This window comes from Rhinolophus sinicus, linkage group LG02 (assembly GCF_036562045.2).
Source record: "Rhinolophus sinicus isolate RSC01 linkage group LG02, ASM3656204v1, whole genome shotgun sequence".
Lineage (NCBI taxonomy): Eukaryota > Metazoa > Chordata > Mammalia > Chiroptera > Rhinolophidae > Rhinolophus > Rhinolophus sinicus.
Genome location: NC_133752.1, coordinates 147,842,792 through 147,858,903, shown reverse-complemented (window position 1 = coordinate 147,858,903; position 16,112 = coordinate 147,842,792). Strand labels below are relative to the sequence as shown.

The window sequence follows — 16,112 nt, the reverse complement described above, 5'->3', positions numbered from 1 at the left end:
TAGTAAGGGGGGCTGGCCACCAGGGCTGAGTCTCAGCTAGACTGTTTTCTAGGTGTGTGTGTGTGTCTGTCCTCTTAGGCCCCATACCATGTGGGACACATTACAATCTCCATGAGGGAGTTTGGTCTCTGTAACTCACTGCTGTTCTCCCAGCAACTAGAACAGAGCCTGACACACAGTAGGTGCCCAAAAACTATTTGTGGAACTGTGAGTTCCAGGTAATATTTGTTTACCCAAGGGTGTAGGCAAGGCTGATTCACGCGTGTGTAGAGGTGAGGATGGGTCCCCTCTTCAAATCACAAAGTATTCATGCCACTGAGGCCAGGCCTCTATGGGAGTGAGCTGAGGGGGTTCGGGGAGTGAGTGTGTCTTCAGGAGTCTGAACACACTTGGTGAGTGAATGTGTTTGACAGACACACACATCTACATGACCGGCAGGTGTGTTACTGAACATGAGCAGGTGGGCATGTTTGGGAACCAGGTGTAGTGGGGTCGAGTACTTAAACCAGCAGATTTGAGGCTCAGGATGAGTCTCTTCCTCTTCTCCAGCCCACATTTTCTTCCTGGGGACTTCTGGGGCTTCAGGATCCCCCCTCCACCAAGATCCCTTGTACAGGTGGGAACGTGGGCAGCAGGCCGAAGACAGCTACCCAGACTCACTCACAAACCCACTCCTCATCCCCCAAGGCCCCCAAATTCTCAACCGGCTAGCACCTCCCCTACCTGGGGAAAGATATAAAAACGTCATTTCCTGCCCTGACAGCACACCCACCAGGGCCCACAACACCTGCTGCCCTTGTCCGTCCTGGTTCGTCACCCCCTTTCTAGGCGGGAGGAGGTCGAGGGGCGGGGGGAGGTCGAGGGGCGGGGGAAGATGGGGAAGGGTCTGGAACCGAGGGCGTGGTGTCCCGTCAACAGTCCACCTGTGGCCCAAGCTCGCGTAGCGACTCCGGGATGGGGGTGGAGCCTGCCCCGGCCGGTCCCCACCCACCCCCTCCCTCCGCGATATAACTTGAGTCGTGCAGCCCCGGCACTCTCCGCGTCCCGAACCTGAGTTTTGGCCTCTTGCCTTCTTCTCTGAACAACATGAGCTTCAGCACCCGCTCCAGCTTCTCCACCAGCTACCGGACCTCGGGCTCTGGGCAGTCGCCCAGCCACCGGGTCCGGCCGGCCAGCAGCGCGGCCAGCGTGTATGCAGGTGCAGGGGGCTCAGGCTCCCGGATCTCTGTGTCCCACTCCACCAGCGTCCGGAGTGGCTGGGGATCCGGGGGCCTGGCCGCGGGGATGGCCGGGGGTCTGGCGGGCCTGGGGGGCATCCAGACCGAGAAGGAGACTATGCAAGGCCTGAATGATCGCCTGGCCTCCTACCTGGAGAGAGTGAGGAGCCTAGAGGCTGATAATCGCAGACTGGAGAGCAAAATCCGGGAACACCTGGAGAAGAAGGGGCCCCAGGTCAGAGACTGGGGGCATTACTTCAAGACCATCGAGGACCTGAAGGCTCAGGTGAGGACACATGGAGGGAGTAGCCCAACTCCCAGCCATGTTTGCCTTCCCCTCTCCCAGGGATAGGAATTTTAGGAGTGGGTCACACTGATGCCTTCCCCCTTTCTATCTCCACCCCACCTCCTAGTACCCAGGGAGGGTGTTAGGAATGCCCTGGGTTTCCATACACACCCCTGGCCACAGAGACCCTGAGAGTGGTGACTGGGCATGGAATGGTCCTTTCCCTGGAGATAGTGGGAAGGGAGGTGGGAGCTTTGCTGGGAAAGTGGACAGCATGGACGGAGGTGGGACAAGGCACATAAAGAGGACCCAGACATTGGCTGCTGGCCAAGTGGGGACAGTTGGAGGGTTAAGCGGATGTGGTTAAGGCTGAGTCATGTAAGAGTAAACTAAGAGGCCTACCTGGGTGGGGGTGGAGGGCAGGGAAGCAGGTGCACTGAGAAAAAAATGCCAGGAGAGGGCCAGAGAGAAGACTTGTTACTAGTAGCTGCTCACTTCAAGCAGGCCAGCCAGCAGAGGGCCCGAACAAGAGGCAGCAGGAGACTGGTAGGAGCCCTGAGATTTGGGACTCCAGTGTGAGGAGCACAGGTGGAAGGCGACAGCCTCTGGCTATTCCTGGGACCAGGATGTTTTCACTGAGACATATGACACCTTCCATACTCTCGCCCATCCCATTCATGAAGCAACCTCTCTCACCAATCCCCCCAGATCTTTGCAAGTTCTGTGGACAATGCCCGCATCGTTCTGCAGATTGACAATGCCCGTCTTGCTGCTGATGATTTCAGAGTCAAGTAAGGCTGGAAGCTGGTGGTGGAGCTAAGAAAGTTCTGCTCCTGGGGCTGGGTCAGCTAGGGGCTCACAGTGGGATCTTGTTCAACTGTGGGTGGAGCTGGGTGGATGAGAGTCAGGCTCCATCAATTTATTCATTCATGCAACCCAGTTTAAGAACAGTCCCCCAAGTGCCAGGAATGGTGCTCAGAGGATTACCTTCTGATTCTTGACTCGGTTGCTGGTTTGTAGTGGGCACGGTGCTGCTCTTAGGAGGTGGCATGGGTTGAGAAGGTTCTGGATCAGAGATGAGGGGCCCCTCTGATCACCTCCACTCCCACAGGTATGAGACGGAGCTGGCCATGCGTCAGTCTGTGGAGAGTGATATCATTGGGCTCCGAAAGGTCATTGATGACACCAATGTCTCTCGGCTGCAGCTGGAGACGGAAATTGAGGCTCTCAAGGAGGAGCTGATCTTCATGAGGAAGAACCATGAAGAGGCAAGCAGGGGCCAGTGCCCAGGCCAGAAACCAGGGGCCAACACAGTCTGGGTCGGGGAATAGATAGGGCAGGCCCCCTGCAAGTAGCCTTGCAGGGAAATTTAGAACTACCAGCCTGGGTTCTTATTAAAACTATTGCCATAGTCAGTGGGTCACCTGAGTTACAATATGATTAGGTCAAGAGACTATGGGTGAAAGAATGAGACAAGGACAAAGATAGAAGCAACTAGAACTAGGAGTGAGGGGTGATGGAGGAGTGACAGCAAGTAGAGCTGGTAGGGCTTCCTGGAAGAACTTATAAGGAGAAGGTTTGTGGAAGGAGGGTAAATGGAGGGACAGGGTGAAGTGAGGAAAGAGAAATCACCTGTGAGGGACAGGCATGGGCAGTAAGTGGGTGGCATTTTACCAATCTGGAGTACAAAGCCCAGAGTACAAAGCTGAGAGTTTCCTCTGTTTTCTTCTCTAACTGATCCTATAGCCCTGGAAGAGGCAGTCACAGAGTTAGAGACTTACTGAGCTCCACTCTGAGTCCTTCTTCATTTTGTCCTCTCCTTTAGGAAGTAAATGGTCTACAAAACCAGATTGCCAATTCTGGGTTGACCGTGGAGTTGGATGCTCCCAAATCTCAGGACCTCAGCAAGATCATGGCCGACATCCGAGCCCAGTATGACGAGCTGGCTCGGAAGAACCAAGAAGAGCTAGACAAGTTCTGGTCCCAGCAGGTACACCAAGGGAAGGGATGGATGCCAGCTGGCACAGAGGCCCTAGGGGGTGGGAGGGAGGCAGACAAAGGAGGAGGACCCTGAGGCTCATACCCACCCTGCAGATTGAGGAGAGCACCACAGTGGTCACCTCACAGAACGCTGAGAAAGGAGCTGCTGAGGCGACACTCACAGAGCTGAGACGTACAGTCCAGTCCTTGGAAATCGACCTGGTCTCATTGAGAAATGTGGTAAGAGCCGCACTTCACCTGCCCCAACTACTCCTGTCCCCTGACCTCTGTCGGCCTAAGGCCCGATCCCGTCTTAGCCCAAATCTTACCCCTTCCATCATAAATTCCTTTTGTTCAGAGTGATTTCTCTTTGCATTTCCTACTGCTCCTATCACCACCCTAGTACCTGGCACAAAGTCGGTGCTCAAAAAAGTTGCAAAGAGTGAAGTCCTGAGTTCTGAACTGTTCTGCTGAAAGTTGAAGAGACTCTCCCTCCACTCTATGAGGCTCACCCAACCTTTCTCCCTGTGCCCCCTCAGAGGGCCAGCTTGGAGAACAGCCTGAGGGAGGTAGAGACAAACCATGCCATCAGGATGGAACAGCTCAACGGGATCCTGCTGCACCTGGAATCAGAGCTGGCCCAGACCCGAACAGAGGGGCAACGCCAGACCCAGGAGTATGAGGCTCTGTTGAACATCAAGGTCAAGCTGGAGGCTGAGATCGCCACTTACCGCCGCCTGCTAGAAGAAGGGGAAGACTTTGAGTAAGAGGGGGCTCTCCTACCCACACAAGCTAGGGTCAAGATACCACTTCTCCCCAAATCTGAGCTTTTGTTAAGCGCCACTGAGCACTGGGCCGGTACTCTGTGAGTGTGGCTGTGTCTCTAAGCAAGTAACAGTTACAGAGCTTCCCTCCTAGAGAAGAGAATGGATTAAGCATTGCCCCTAGCCATACTTAGAATACAAATGAAATTTGGCCTTGGGCGTTTCCCGTTTATGGAGGAAGTGGACAAGGGGAATTTGGAGATAAAGGCAGGGATCCAAAGGCTTTTTTCCTTGTCTCCCTTCTCTGCGGGGCTGTTTATAACTGGGGCTGTTTATAACTGGAGTTCTGTCTTCTGTTACAGCCTTGGTGACGCCCTGGACAGCCACTCCGTGCATTCCATCCAGAAGACCACCACACGCAGGGTTGTGGATGGCAAAGTGGTGTCTGAGGTCAATGACACCAAAATTCTGAGGCGTTAAGGAAGCAGAAGCAGGACACCTCTTGGGGGACAATAGGTCAATAAAAAGTTCAGAGGTCATTGTATATCACTTTGAGTCTTTCTTGGCTGTGTGCAAATCCCCTCACCCAACAATCCTATCTCTGATCAGGCAAGAATCACTTCTGACCCTGGGGTTTCATATAGGTGGGAAGTGAGCAGAGGAAGGGTCTGGGTTCTTGGAAATATCTCAGAGAAGAGGAGGGAATGGGCCAAAGGCACTGGGGAAAACTACAATAGAACTGGGAAATCTTAGCCTTGAAGAGATCAGTGATCGTAAGGCTCCTGCCTGACAGATGCTCCTGAGCAGAAATCTGAGCTTGAGAAGGAAGTGGAGCCAAGAACAGAGGGCAAAGGAAAGAGAAAGGCAGGACCAAAGCACACAGCTGGCCCTCCCCACCCCTGCCATGCTGCATCCTTGACCCACTGCCCAGTGCTTCCCACTTGCAGCTTCTCCCTCCACCCTTCCCACATTCAGCCCCAAAGCCTATGGTCCTCTGTTCTGTTCCTTCACTTAATTGGGATATGACTTTTAGCACACTAGAGGGCTAGCTAGAACTGGAGTAAATGCCATCATTGCAGGTGAAAGAATAGTCTATTCCAGGGGTTCCCATCTAGGTAGGTGGTGCCACTAAGTAATTATCCACTTAGGTAATAAAAAGCACCTTAAAGCTAACTGAAATGCCACAGCTCTGCTTTTGATTGGATGTGTCATCTAGTAGTGAAAACAATGGATATCTAAAACTAATAATGCTTTGATAGGGATGATAACTTATCTTGGTTTTTTTTTAAGATTTTATTGGGGAACAGTATTTCCGGGACTTTTTCCAAGTCAAGTTGTTGTCCTTTCAATCTTAGTTGTGGAGGGCACAGCTCAGCTCCAGGTCCAGTTGCCGTTGTTAGTTGCAGGGGTCACAGCCCACCATCACCATCCCTTGTGGGGTGCCATGTTCAATCTTAGTTGCAGGGGGTACAGCCCACCATACCTTGCGGGAATCGAGGAATTGAACCGGTAACCTCGTGGTTGAGAGCCCGTGCTCCAACCAACAGCCATCTGGGAGCTCAGCGGCAGCTCAGCTTAGGGTGCCATGTTCAATATTAGTTGCAGGGGGCGGAGGCCACCATCCCTTGCAGGAGATGAGGAATCGAACCAGCAACCCTGTGGTTGAGAGCCCAATGGCCCATGTGGGAATCGAACCAGCAGCCTTCGGCGTTAGGAGCACGAACTCCAACCACCTGAGCCACCGGGCTGGCCCGATAACTTATCATTTTAAATTTAAAAATATACAAAAGTAACATGTACAAAATCCAAAATGAAAGAAATAAATAAAATTAAATACTTCCTGTTGTGACCTGCACAACACAAGCCGTGGGAAGGCGAAGGAGGCGGCGAGGGTTAAACTATAATAAAGAGACAGAGACTCATATACAGTTGAATCACAGAGGACCAAGGGACTCTCAGCCTCAATAGACTAGAGCCCTGAATCGGGTCACTGACAGTATTTATTGATTACAAACAATGAACATCACATGATCAGAGGCAGGGTCTGTGAAACTCTTACACCATTTCAAAAAAATGATTTCAATACCCAATTATTTGTCCCAAAGCAGCCAAAGCATGTCGTCCCAAGATGACTAAGGTGCGGTATGCACCACCCTGGGGGAGACAGTCTCTCACTGTGAAACTGTCCCATGAGCTGAGCAGAAAGAGCTTGATCTCATCGCTCTAATGGGCCTCTCTCACAATAAGGTGAGAGGGAGTAGCAGGGGCAAGCAGCAGCTTCCCACAAGAACAAGAGGAAGGAGGGCAAGGCTCCCTCCTATTATTTCTTGTAACAGCTCACTGGGGTCTCAATGGGGTCCCGTCTGGCTTGAGTTGTCCCTCCCACGAGGAATCTTACTCGTTGTTGACCGCAGACCCTTCTCTTGAAGACCAGATGGAGAGACTCAGGATATTATAAACTCAATCCCAGAGAGGCACAGTCCCACAACTTCTTCTTAGGGAAAGGTTGGGGGTGACAAACGGCTAGGCAGCTGTGTGACCACAACTTCCCATGCCTCAGAGGTAACCATTGTAAAATAGTTTCTTAAACTAGACACATTTCACTTTATATTTGTAGGGTCATATTGTTCTACACCTTGATTTCTTAAACTCTGCTTTCTTCATTTCACAATATATCTTGGACACCTTTCTGAAACAATATGTGTAGACCTACCGTGTGTTTTTTTAAATCTAGATGAATAAATTTAGAGTCTCTTCTAAGTTCATTTGTAATCTATATGATATGAATATCCCACTTAGAAAAAGGAAATTATTAGTTCAATATTGGAGGGAAAGCACAGAATTGTAGTGATTAGGATGCATTCTGTCACCTCAACTGTTCTGGTGACATTTTTGGCGATTTTTGCCTACCTATTGTCCAGTTGAATGTTTATATCACACAAATCTGCTGTCAATCTTCCATAAAGAGTAATTACTATGTTGCAAATTCTTTCCCAAAAGCCAGAACCTTGATCTGCTGATGTCTAATCATAGTCACCAGACCAATTTGACAAGTGATATCTAGGTCTTTCTTTTTTTTTATTATTAAATTTATTGGGGTGACAATTGTTAGTAAAATTACATAGATTTCAGGTGTACAATTCTGTATTACATCATCTATAAATCCCATTGTGTGTTCATCACCCAGAGTCAGTTCTCCTTCCATCACCATATATTCGATCCCCCTTACCCTCATCTCCCACCCCCCACCCCCCTAGGTCTTTCTTGACTCTTGCCTTAGTAATTTGTCATCCATCTAGTTTGAGAGATAACATACAAAGTATGATGTCATTTTATGTAAAACTTCTTATTGCATCTCTATAGGAATGATTTTGGGATCGTTATTTTCAAAGGACCCTCAGAACAATTTTCTCTCAGGCCTAAGCAATCAAAATTCGGTGCAGAAGGGACTATTATAATTAATCTCATATATGTCACACTCCTCATTCTTTTTAATCACTGCCTGGCACTCCAGTGTGTGGAGTACAAATGTACTTAACCCATGTCTTCTAGCGATGGATGTCTTGGTCTTTAGTAGTTTTAGTTTTTGCAAAATGCTACAAATGCTGCAATTAATGTTAATTAGTATACAATTAATACCTGTTATTAATATGTACTATATGAGCATATTCATAGTATCAATTCCTATAAATGGTATGGACTACTACCACATTAACAAATATTTATAAAGTATCTACTTTGTGCCACGCTCTGTACTTGGCATTGAACATACGTGTGGTAAACAAAATGGGTATTGCCCCTACCTCATAGAGCTCACAGCCTAATAGTCAAAAGTATGTGCATTTTTAGTCAGTCTCTCAACAAATACTTACTGAGCACCTACTATGCACCAGCCACTCTTCTAGGCACTAGAGATACATCAGTGAACAAAGCAGACAAACTCCCTCTCATGGAGCTTGTATTCTAGTGACAGGAGACATAATAAACAATAAGCATAATATAGCATGCTAGCAGGTGGTAAGTGTTACAGGCCTGTGTACAGCAGGCAAAGAGGGTTTTAGTGGGGAAAGGCAAAGAAGTAAAGAGGGGAGGCATGATGATCCGAGGTAATGAATTTTTGACTAAAATGGAAGACCCAGTTTTTACTAAGAAATGCAGTGTGTTTACTCTGCAATCTCTGAAAATATGGGGGTCCTTGGTGAATAAAAGCTAAAGACTTCGAAGCTCTTTGTCCCTGGGAGGCGCTGAGGGTAGGGGAGAAGCCCTCAGTGGGATGGAGAGAAGATGGGTCACAGAGGCTGTGAAGTGAACCGAACAAGGGCCGCTCTTTGTGAGTGATGTCTGAGCATGTTACATAAAAGGTTACCTGGGAGCTTCTATGGGCAGGGACCCCTGTGGCATCTGGGTGCCTGGGTTCTACCACCTGGAGGAAAGCATCCACCTAAACGCAAGGTGCCCTGGTGAGGTGTTGCTCACCCTTCTGAAACCTACCTCCCCTGAATAAATATAACCACCTGCCCCACTGCCTTTCATTCTCTCTCCAGCACCTACTTTGCCTGCCCTGTCCCCCAATCTTTGCAGGAGTCTACAAGGAGATGAATCTTTGGGGAAGATGGTTGAGCTCTACTTTCAGAGATTTGTTTTAGGAAAGCAATCAGGGTAGTTTTCCTGTGCTGTCCACCCCTCTATTTTCCAAATGTGTATGTATAATATGAAATATGCTCACTCAGACACACAGGTCCCCAGAGGTCTGATGAGTACCCCCAAGGGATTGCACAGGCCTGGCTGGCCATCATTGTAACTTAGTCAGTAGGAATCCAATCTTCCTTGGGCCCCTAAAAAGGAGAGACTGATGGTTCAGCCGCCAGATGTGGGACTGACAGCAGACAGGCCTGAGAACAGACGTGACCCCAGCCAAGGTGATGGGATGGGGACCTGCCTGAGGGTGAAGCAGAAAGTCCTTGGCAGAGCCTGAGTAGGGCTTGCAGCGGAGTCAGGCTGATTGGAGTAACCCAAAACGAGCACCTGACATGGCTATCTCTCCATCAGACAATGTCCCACAGTTCCCAGGGCGCTTATGCATTTGATCCTCATTACAATCTCGTGAGGTATGCGGGCAGTGGGTATTACTGGCTCTGCCTCAGAGGTAGGTGCAAAAATCATGTGACTTGGCTGAGGCCACAGAGCTAGAAGCTTAAAGCAGGAAACCACATCTCCAGATTCCCAGTCCCAAGCTCCGCCCTCCAGGTATTATAACTTAACCCAGGGGCTCTCAACCAGGGCTACAATTCAAGTCACCAGGGGAGTTTTACAAACAATACCGAGTCTCCAGGCCCATCTCCAGAGATTCTGATTCAGTTCTTCTGGGGTGGAGGCCCAGGCTCCCAGCAAATGTTAAAAGAGCTCCCTAGGTGATTCCAAACAGCAGACAAGGTTGAGAGTTAGACCCAAGCTATACCGAGGGTCAGCTCCATGGCCTGCCCCCCTGGTGCCTGTAATGGATGTGCCTATTTTAAATAGCACACTGTTGGAAAAGTTCAACACTTTTGGGCCAATCCTCCTCATCCCTGCAGGAAGACAACTGCATGAGGGGCGGCCCATTTTATCCCACAAGTGCCAAAGGGGAAAATCAAAAATTCCAAGGTTATAGTACGGAGTCATCGGTCCCATGTCACCCACCCCTGTCTAGGTGCAATCCAGACCACATACTAAATCAGTAAATGGTACTAGAAGGGACAGAACAACAGGTATCATATACTGACATTTGTGGGGGCTTTTAAATGACAAAAACAACATCAACACACACACACATATGTGTATACATATAAGGTTGGTGCAAAAGTAATTGTGTTTTTTGCAATTTTTTAACCTTTCAAACCACAATTACTTTTACACAAACCTGTGTATATGCTTTATACACACACAAATACAGACATATATATTATATTCACATATATATATCCTTGTATATGCAAAGATATCTGGAAGGATACACAAGAAATTGGAAATGATTGCCTATGAGAAGGGAAATTGGTATAGAGGAAACCAAAGTAGGAGAGAGACTTACTTTCCCTTGCATATCCTTTGTACCTTTTGAATCATATATTGCTAATTCAAATACAAAAAAAAATTATTGTGTTAACTTTTATAATGGTACAAGAACCTACAACCCCCAGGGAAGGAAATGTTACACCCATCTTTGTTTCTGTCCCACCCCATTCATTCAATCAGTCACGCAACAAATATTTATTGAGCATCTACTATGTGCCAAAAACTGTTCTAGGACTTAGGAATACGGGGGTAAACAAAACAAGCAAATAATCCTTGCTTTTACATTCCAGCAGATAGAGACAGACAATAAACGATAAATGTAATAAATAAATTAGGTAATATGTTAGAAGAGATAAGTGTTATGGGAAAAAATAGAGCAGGATATGGGGAATCAGGAGTTGGAGTGGGGGGTATATTAGTTTCCTATTGCTGCTGTAACAAATAACCATAAATTCAGTGGCTGAAAACAACATACATTTGCTATCTTATAGTTCAGGAGATCAGAAGTCCTAAAATCACCATGCAGGCAGGGCTCTGTGCCTCCCAGAAGCTCTAGGGGAGAATTGATTTCCTTGCCTTTTCAGGCTTCTAGAGGCCATCTGCAGGCCTTGATTCCTGCCTCATCTGTTATCCTCAGACCCAAGTGCATAACATCTTCAAGTCTCTTTCTCTGACTTTTGCTTCCATCGTCACCATATCTCCTTCTCTGACTCAGAGCCTCCTGTTTCCCTCTTGTAAGAAGGTCCTTTGGAGTACATCGAGTTGACCCCAACAATTCAAGATAATCTCCCCATCTCAAGATCCTTAACTTAATCATGGCTGCAAGGTCCCTTTGCCATATAAGGTAGCATATTCACAGGCTCTGGGGATTAGGACATAGACATTTTCAGGACAGGGGAAATTATTTAGCCAGCATAGGAGGGGAGGGGCAGATTGTAATTTTAAATCGGGCAGTCTGGATAGAAGGTGGCATTTGAGTCAAAACTGAAGGAGGTGATAGAATTAGCCTTGCATATCTGGGGAAGCAGGCGTCAGGAGGGAACCTGCCTGGGACGTGTGCACAGTATTCCTCTGTTCCTGACGCTCACATTTAGGTTTACACTTGTCTGTGCCTTTAGGTCCCTTTGGGGCCCATGGGAGATTGAGTATGGGGGACTGTCAACCTACCTCATCCCAAAGCTCTCTCCCCTTCCCTCCTGCACCCTGCCACTAAAGCCCCTCAAAGGCCACCAGTCTGAGTCCAACAGCTGCCTCTACCTGCGTATCTTTTCAACCTGTGGCGTTTGAAGGCTGCTGCTCTTGGCATCCACGCCACTGTGCTCCCCTGGTCCTGCCGCCTTTGTCTGCTCTGTGTCCTTGACTAGCCCTCTGACACAGGCGTCTCAGGCTGGCCTCAGCTTTTCCTCTCCCTGAGCAATCTTATTTTTCTTCCTTGACTGTATTGCCACCTCGGAGCTGGTAGCTCAATGTTAATCTCCAGCCCTGATCTCTCTGGACCTTCAGAACCATGTTTTCCAACTGCCTTTGTTTCATTTTATCATATAGCATACTTAGCTACTTATCTCTCACCTCCCCCAAGAGATTGTTAATTCCCTGAAGGCGCATACCCTGTTTTATTCACCTTTGTTTCATCTTGAATGGATTATAACAGATTGGCGATAATAATAATAACATTTATTGAATGCTTTCTATGTGTCAGGCACTATGCTAAATACTTTACATATATTAATTTACTTAATCTTAACAACCACCCTATGAGATGGATAGTATTATAACCTTCATTTTACTGATGAAGAAATGAGCTCAGAGTGGTGCACTGATTTTCTCAAAGTCACACAGCTAAACAAATGGCAAAGCCAGAATTCAAACCCAGGCAGTTGGCTGCAAAGTCCAAAGGCAGTGGACAGGATTAACACAGCTCCATTCCAAATTTGCACCTGTCTGCTCCAGAGCCCGTAAAGCTAAAAAGTACGTTTCCCAGATACCCTTGCAGCTATGATGTGAATTATATTCCACTAATAAGATGCAACTAAATGATATTTGGAAGCTGGAAGTCAGACAGAGACCCTCTCCTACTCTTTTGGTTGTTTCTGCTGACAAGCCTGGTCATGGGTCTGATGGATTTTTCTGGAGCAATGTCTAGTGTCCAATCATTTGCTTTTTGAGTACTGAGAGGCAACTGGACCAGGAGGAAGTAGTGGCTTCCTGATCCATGGGTCACAGCTGCAGGAGTACATCCACGGGTCAGTCAGCTTCCTGATGCCCACCTGTTAGAGTGGTTTATGTTTCTCGAAACTAGAGTCAAGAATGAGGCCTTCTTCAGCGGTAAGAAAAGATGATATAGGAACATTTGTGACAACATGGATGGATCTTGAGATTATAATGCTAAGCGAAATAAGTCAGACAGAAAAAGCAGAGACCCATGTGATTTCACTGATATGTGGTATATAACCCAAAAACAACAAAAGAACAAGACAAACAAATGAGAAACAAAAACTCATAGACACAGACAATAGTTTAGTGGTTACCAGAGGGTAAGGGAGGAGGGGGTAATAGATGAGGGTAAAGGGGGATCAAATATATGGTGATGGAAGGAGAACTGACTCTGGGTGGTGAACACACAATGGGATTTATAGATGATGTAATACAGAAGTGTACACCTGAAATCTATGTAATTTTACTAACAATTGTCACCCCAATAAATAAAATAAAATAAAATAAAAGAATGAGGCCTTCAAGGAGGAGATGTGGGAGCAATTATCTGACTCGACTGAGTTTGAAGGCAGTGTGTTCCCAGTTAACCAAATGAAATGGCAAGACCAGTATGTTCATTTACTACCTGGGGCTACTTGGAAGGTAAGGCTTCGGCAGACTACTCAGCTGTTACAATAGACCACAATGGTGGGGAAAAGAAAATCAAGGGCTCTGGTATGGTCTGGCTGCTTTGGCTGCACTGGTGAGCTTAAAGAAAGGAAAAGTTTTAAATTTTTAGCTCAAGAAGACCAGGGTGCTTCTAAGACTTCCTAAATGAGTCTCTCAATTCATGTAGTCACAGGACTGAGTAACTGAAGCCTGAGGCTTCAGGTTGTTGAATTACGTAGTAAATTGAAATTACAAACACATCTTACATAAAAACCAAGCCATAGAGGAGGAGTCCTAAGAATGGGCAAAGGGACTTTGGGGTATATTTGAGGATGCTGACTACCCAGACCCTCCTAAATCTCACTGGCTGGTCCTTCTCCGTCTAATGAGGCTGGTCCTATCTTGCTTGGAGACTGTAAGAGCCTCACCTGAGGTAGTTAACATGCAATGGATGCCTCAGATGCATAAGTAAGGGGACGAATACAACATCTGACCCTAGAAGAAAAAACACATAACCAAGATTTTGCTAGTTTATATAGACACAAACTTGGGGAACATGAGGTTGGACCCTGAGAGTGCTAAACCAGAGAGGAAGAGACATAGTTTTAGATTGGACTGAATTTATTGATGTGGGTTTATTTAAATGGTCTCAGAGATTCCAAACCCGGTGTGCTGACTCCAGCAACTGGGGCTCATTTTATCTTTCTTCATTGACTGGCGAAAACATGGACTCATTAGTGGTGTACAGTAAGTGAAACTGAGTTACCAGAAATCTGACTGCATGATTCAGAGGAAGGAATCCAAAGAATTAGGGAGAGAGGAATGTTGGATTGGATTTATCACGTACAACCCACTCACCCCTACATAATTTCTCCAAGAGGGCCTATGGGATATTCCCTTCATTGATACATTGAGAAATACACTGGTAAGAGATGTGTGTCTTAAAAGGTGCTATGCTGATCTTTATCTGCATACTCCGGGAGGAAGATGGAAGTGCTACCATGGAAATGGGCCTCTTGGTTTTGATAGCAATGCTGTGATCCCAGCATGGCAGAGGCCAGCTGACATCAGGTGACCACCGGAGGCAAGGTGGGTATGGTCACCTTAAAAGGCAACAGGGTCAGAGAAATAATCAGAATGATCTGACCCACTGGAATCTTTGGCAGCAATGGTATTCTATTGTCAAATAAGTGGGCAGTCTATTAGTCATCTTTTATTTTACTCATAAATGTGACTACTAGAAAAGTTTTAAATTTCTTTTTTAACTTACATACAGTAAAATTCACTCTTTTTGGTGTACAGTTCCATGAGTCTTGACAAACGCACAGCGTCACATAACTACCACTACAGACAAGATACAGATCTGTTCCCTCACCCTGAGTGTCAAACCTGCCTTTCGCTCCTATCCTCCGTCAATCACTGATCTGTTTTCTGTCTCTATAGTTTTGTTTGTCCAGAATGTCACGTGAAAGGAAGGCTACAACATGCAGGCTTTTGAGGCTGATTTCTCTCACGTGGCATAACGTTCCATGGTTGATGCAACAAGGTTGGCCTCTTGAGTGTTATGATAGGAAAAGAGCTCCCTGTCTTAAATATTAGTAGACTGGACGGAGGTTGCAGGTGACCGGTTCTCCCAGGAGTCCCAGGAAACTGGAAACCAGGAGACTTTTCTAGCTAGTGGGGTGCGGGTGAGGCGGTGGCGGGAGGCGCGGCCGCCCTGCCCTGGGTGCGGGCCCGGCCCAGCCTCCGCGGGGCCATCGAACTGGCGAGGCTGGGGACACCCAGGTGCCACCCGCAGACTCCGCGGGGGCATGCGGAGTCGTGGGGCAGTAGCGCCCTCCCCCGTGCATTGTCAGCCGCGACCCGAGGGTGTGAGGACGCCGCGGAGGGAAACCGGGAAGCGGGCAGGAATGAGGCTTCCCCACGCGGTTGCCTCGGGAAATGAGCCGAGACGGCGGGCGGCGCAGAGCCAGGAGCAGTTTCCCCAGCTCCAGAGAGTTCTGTAGGGAGAATTTGGGGGATCCAGAGTCCCGCTTCCTGCCCGTCCCCGCTCCGGCTAAGCCAACCTAGCCCCGCGCGCCCCGCGCTCCGGGACTTGGACGCCTTCTCTAGGTTCTCCCCCGCTACCCCACCCCATCCTGTTCCAACCGTGGCTGGGGCTTTCAGGGGAGTCCCATTCTGACACAAAGCTTCTTTATGTTTTTGCAGTTCCTTTTCGCCCCTCAGCCCCGCCCATGAGGAACGCGGCCGTGGAGCTGGCAGGGCAAAGGGTTGGCCAGGTGCCCGCTGAGGAAGGGAGGGCGCGAGGGAGGACGAGCTCCACACCCAGGAGTGGCGGAGGCCAGAGCCTGTGAGAGGCAGGGGTCGAGCTCTACTGCCCGGACTCAAATCCCTGGCGAGCTACGCCAGCTGGGTGACTGCGCACGTTCCTTATCTGTCAGTGTCTTTGTTTCCTTGTTCGTAAAATAGAGCTAAAAATAACGCATGCTTTTTTGGGTTGTTGAGAGGATGAAGTGAATTAACATATGCAAAGTTTGTAGGACCCCTATCTGGCCCACATTAAGTGCTATATACACCTTTATATTATTATACGTATTTGAGTACCAGAATTCCGGTATCCTTTTCCCAGGGCCATAATTGCCCCTTCCTGCCTTCCACTCTGGAAGGCCAATCTGGTTATGCGCACTGGTCACCAGGAATGAGAAAGGTGGCGCGCAAACCCTGCCACCCAGTTAGTCCCCTCAATCTGGCTCAGGGCCTCTCCCCTCTCCCAACCCTGGGGAAAGCCTTAGCTCTCCCGTGGTGAATGGAGGTCAGAGAGGAATGTTCTGGCCTCACCTGGTCTGAGTCACCCACCAGAGTGAGATAAGCTGGGAAGCTCTAAAATCTGACTCCTCATCCCAACTTGGTCACTATCTCCATGACCCTGAGTCAGCCACCCTCTGGGCCTGA

General features: G+C 48.2%; 1 protein-coding gene across 1 annotated transcript; it reads left to right on the top strand.

Annotated features, from left to right (window-relative positions):
* Positions 1-764: 764 nt before the first annotated feature.
* On the top strand, positions 765-4,791 carry KRT18 (keratin 18). Its single transcript, XM_019724498.2, has 7 exons — positions 765-1,503; positions 2,212-2,294; positions 2,615-2,771; positions 3,329-3,493; positions 3,598-3,723; positions 4,023-4,246; positions 4,610-4,791. Exons 1-7 carry the CDS (start codon positions 1,087-1,089, stop codon positions 4,725-4,727), a joined length of 1,290 nt encoding a protein of 429 aa, XP_019580057.2. The 5' UTR covers positions 765-1,086; the 3' UTR covers positions 4,728-4,791.
* Positions 4,792-16,112: the final 11,321 nt, after the last annotated feature.

Bases quoted from the DNA above. Each gene is read 5' to 3' on its own strand.
- KRT18 (XM_019724498.2), top strand. From the start codon at position 1,087: ATGAGCTTCAGCACCCGCTCCAGCTTCTCCACCAGCTACCGGACCTCG. The intron at 2,295-2,614 runs GTAAGGCTGGAA...CCACTCCCACAG, and splicing joins GCTGATGATTTCAGAGTCAA to GTATGAGACGGAGCTGGCCA. The intron at 3,724-4,022 runs GTAAGAGCCGCA...GTGCCCCCTCAG, and splicing joins TGGTCTCATTGAGAAATGTG to AGGGCCAGCTTGGAGAACAG.